A 4791-nucleotide genomic window follows, 5' to 3' on the forward strand; every position below is an offset into this window, starting at 1 on the left:
ACGTGAGGGAAGAATGAGAGAACGAGAGAGGACCAAGCTGCGTACTCAAGAGAGGGAGGGAAGAATGAGCAGGAGAGAGAATAGTGAGCAAGAGAGAGAAGAGAGACAGAGAGATAGAGGGCGAGAGACAAGAGTGAGAGAGAGCGAGAAAGAGGATGATAGAGTTGAGCGCAAGAAAGGGATAAGAGAGAGAGAGGAAGAGAGAGGAATGACCCAGAGAGAGAAGAGCGCGAGACAGAGAAGCGTCGTCCGACTGTCTTAAACGAGTGAAACAGAGAGGAACTAGAGAAAGAAGAGCTCGAGAGAGAACCAAAGAAAGAGGGACAGAGAGGAGCGAGAGAGCGAGAGAAGAACGCCAAAGGCCCAGAGAGACAGAGAGATAGAGGGAGAGAGACAAGAGTGAGAGGAGCGAGAACGAGGATGAGAGAGTTGAGCGCGAGAAAGGGATAAGGGAGAGAGAGAGAGAGAAAGAGGAAGAGAGAGGAATGACCCAGAGAGAGAAGAGCACGAGAGAGAGGAGCGTCGTACGACTGCCTTAAACGAGAGAAACGGAGAGGAACTAGAGAGAGAAGAGCTCGAGAGAGAATCAGAAAAGAGGGAGAGAGAGGAAAGAGAGAGCGAGAGAAGAACGCCATAGGCCTAGAGAGACAGACAAGAGTGATAGAGAGAGGAATGAGAGAGAGAGCGAAGAGCACCAGAGAGAAAGAGAAGAGCGATAGAGTGAGTAACGAGAGAGAGAAGAGTGCGAGAGAGAGAGAGGAATGAGAGAACGAGAGAAGAGCGCCAGAGAGAAATAGAAGAGTGATAGAGAGAAGAACGAGGGAGAGAGAGAAGAGCACCAGACGCCGCAGCCCGCAAACCCTCAATCCCTTATGCAAAACCTTAGAAAAAACCGCCCAAAACCGCACAATCGCACTGCACACAACCTTGGCTGATGTGCGGTGCGATTTAATATAACGCTGTCCGATGTGCGGTTCGAAAATTTGAACCGGACCGTACATCGGCCTAAAATTGCACCGGTCGCACCAAAGGACCAACCCTAGACTGGGGTAAAGGGGGGCTTGACCATTCAATCCCCAAAGTGAGGGGGTGTGTGGGATATGTAATCTCTTGTCCCCCTCTCTTCTCATATACCTTTTGGATGTGACCATGTGGGCCCTACACTTTGCTCTATTTAAGTGGTTTAATCCCTTGTAAACCCCAAGGAAAGCCAGTGCCTCCAAGTGAATTTATTATGGTGAAATAGCATCCTCTCTCCACTCCCCCTAGGTTTATTATTATCCCTATGTGGTTCTTCGTTGGTATTACTCCCTTGTCTTGGGAGATTAAGGAGAAGCTTCTCTATTGTGGCATATGACAAGCTCACACCCAAGAGCCTGTACCGAGGATGTTGACATCACATCAGTGACGTGCAAAGCTCTACATTATCTCTGTATACACCATTGTATTGACCTTGTTCAAATTCATATTTTTTCATAAATATAGACTTTGTATTAAAGCATTTTGGGATTTCTTTCAACATAGTATATAGTATCCTTTAGTTTAATCATCCAAAAATAAATGCTTCCCTCATCTTCTAGGCAAATCCTAACTTGAATATCCAAGAAAAAACAACAATTTATTATCAATTTGCCAAACCCACTAAATTGATGTGTTTCATTAATAAATATATTTTTGATCATGAATTAATACAAAAATATGCATAACATTCCCCATTACACATGCCAACTATGCTTGATTTTTAGAAGAAATAAGGAAGTCACTTTAATCTTATGGCAAATCATGCATGTTGGTCACACGCTAATTATTATAGCAGTATCGTGAAATTTCCATACATACATTTAGATTGAAATTAATATATGTGTCTGTCATCAATCTTAAAATAGTTAAATTTTTTGAACGATTTTCCGATTTTTCTTAGTTTTAGATTTTTTATGGAATTTTCTGACATCGTATTCACAAAGTAACTACTTCTCTAAGTCAGGGTATATTTTTTGCATTTTATGACACTAAATTCATACAAAAAATAATTTTCTAAGTCAAAATATAGTTTTTGGAATTTTGGATCAATGATCAACCTAATAATGCACTTAAACATATACATTATTTAACGTGCTTCATGTTATAGATAGTAGAAAAATGTCACTCTAACATGGTAGAAAATCCTAATAATTCTCATTTTGTGCACTAATCTCACCAATTAATTTGCCTATCTAAATTACATATTCTGGATCATATCATTATCCAAATATATACATTACCTTCTCATCAAATCATACTTGTCCCAGTCACTTACATAATTCATAAGAATTCTCCCTATGCAAAATTGTTTTCTTTGTATGCAGAAATTTTCATTGGTTGCTTGAATTTAAATACCTATAACAACTATATGCATCGTCCAATTATTCTCATAAGCTTCTGATTTCTTTGGAGAACTGATTTGTCTCTTTAAAAGCATATGGGTATTTTACTTGCATTTAGTTCTATTTTCTGTCATCGCATCTAATGAAAGTATTTTGAGTAAAAATAGGATTTAAGGTATATGAAGAGTCCTGCAAAGTAGGGGATGTGATAGTATCACAAACTTTAGGCATTGTATTCGTGTGCTAACCCCCTTCAATTAATTAATTAAATGCGAGACATTAGATCAAACGCTAAGCCAGGAAATGCACATGGGCCTGATTCAATAGAACATAACACACTCTCATTTTCATGCAATAGCCCTACTGAATTTATGTTTCTCATGAAACAACACACTATGGATCATGTCTTGATCCAGACATATACATAACCCCATACATAAAAAACTTATACTTCAATGAAGTCAAAGATTATTACTAAGTAGCGGCAAATTACAGTGGGATAAAAGGGTGACAAGTCAAATTGACCCTGTCAGAGGGAAGGCACGACGGCGTAGTCATAATCGGTGGGTATGTAGACAAATTTTGGCAGCAGCGGCGCCGCCTCCTCTCGCTTGGCAAATCGACCTTTGACGCGTGGCCTCATCTCCGCATATGCCTTCCTCGACGCGTACCGGATCGTCTTCTCGAATCGGCGGCTGCTCCTCTTCTCTCTGTACCTCATCAGCCTCGCCTCCCGCTCTGGCCCGACCGCCGCCGCCACCACCGCCGCGTACCCTGGTTTCGTCACTTCTGTCATGGCGCCAGTGTCTGGCACGGTCGCCGCCTCCGAGGATGATGTTGCCTGCACGGGGCAGCCATCAGTATCTTATCTCAAATTGGATTCAATGTCAAGCATCATCAACTACATCACTGACCATTGACTATTGACCATTGACCATTGACTAAGTCCATCAACCGCATATTTTGCCAAATTTTAGTTAAAGTTAAATTAAAATAACGACATAGATTCTCGCTGAATGAATCCACATTGACTATCACCACGGACGGTTGACGCCGGTCGTCAACCGCAATTACACCAATGAGTTTCGTCGCCGTTGAAGCCAACTTTGTCAGTTACTCTCTAAACCAGCAATGACAGAGAGTTCATCTACAGCACACGTCCATATAATCCGTCATCGTCATCGTCATTGTTAGTTATTCTCTGATGACGATGATAATGATTGTGATGCTGACTATTTAGGCAATGATGATGACGACTATTTAGACGACGACGATGTTGATGATGATAATGACTATTTAGACGACGACGATGTTGATGATGATTACTTAGATGACGATGATGATGATGATGCTGATTATTTAGATGACGACAATTATGATGATGATGACGATGATGACTATTTAGACGACGACGATGTTGATGATGATTACTTAGATGACGATGATGATGATGCTGATTATTTAGATGACGACGATGATGATGACGACTACTAAGACGACGACGATGCTTATTTAGACGATGACGATGATGAAGACTCTGATGATGATTGCGATGCTGACTATTTAGATGATGATGATTATAACTATTTTGACGATGACGATGACGATGACGACTATTTAGATGACGATGACGTCAACGAAGAGGAAGATGAAGGCGAAAGTGAAGATGAAGACGACGATGATGATTGTAATTAGACCGTAGCAGATTGACGACGATGACGATGACGAAGTTATGGGAGAGGGGATCTTACGGTGGGGGCGAAGTCAACGTCAACGTCGGAGAAGAAGGAGTCGAGGTCGGCCAAGTCCTGGTCCAGGGCTTTGATCGGGGGTTGACTTGTCAGCGGGGGGTAGTGGGAGAGGGCGTTGACCGGGAGGCGGGGGTGGCGGCAGGAGAGGGGGTTGGCGGAGTGTACGGCGCCGTCGCAGGCGGCGCACAGAAAGGCGGCGTCGGCGGCGCAAAAGACGGCGGCGGCGGCGCGCTCGCACGCGTCGCACACGCGCACCCGCACGTGCCGCGACGAGATCTCATTGGCCGCGTGCACGCTGACGTCACACGCCCCGCACAGGAAGGCCGCGTCCGCCTCGCAGTACACCGCCGCAGCGCCGCCGCCGCACGCGTCGCACGTGCGCGCCGCCATCGCCGCCGCCCCGCCTCCGTCGCACGTGCGCGCCGCCGCCGCCGCCGCCGCCTTTCTCTCTCTCTCTCCCTGTCTCTACGGCGGGATGAGAGTTGGGGTGGGGGGGGATAGATATTCTAGGGGGAGAGTGCCACGTGGTGGAATGGGTGGTGGAAAGACTGCCACGTGGAGAAGGTGGGCCCAGGAAATCCAAGAGTGGGGTCCTCTTGAGGTGGACGTTGTGCTTATCTCTTCTTCTTGTTCAGAACTAGAAGCTTCTTCTTATCTGCTGTTGGGCCGGTTTGGAC

At 44.9% G+C, this 4791-nt stretch overlaps 1 protein-coding gene across 1 annotated transcript; it reads right to left on the reverse strand.

Moving 5' to 3' along the window:
- Positions 1-2796: 2796 nt before the first annotated feature.
- On the reverse strand, positions 2797-4588 carry LOC144714646 (zinc finger protein CONSTANS-LIKE 3-like). The gene is made up of 2 exons (XM_078589431.1): positions 4115-4588; positions 2797-3204 (listed from the first exon to the last, which is right to left on the reverse strand). The coding sequence occupies exons 1-2, from the start codon at positions 4502-4504 to the stop codon at positions 2893-2895; spliced, it is 702 nt and encodes a 233-aa protein (XP_078445557.1). The 5' UTR covers positions 4505-4588; the 3' UTR covers positions 2797-2892.
- Positions 4589-4791: the final 203 nt, after the last annotated feature.

This window comes from Wolffia australiana, chromosome 17 (genome assembly GCF_029677425.1).
Source record: "Wolffia australiana isolate 7733 chromosome 17, ASM2967742v1".
In the NCBI taxonomy this organism is placed as follows: Eukaryota; Viridiplantae; Streptophyta; class Magnoliopsida; order Alismatales; family Araceae; genus Wolffia; species Wolffia australiana.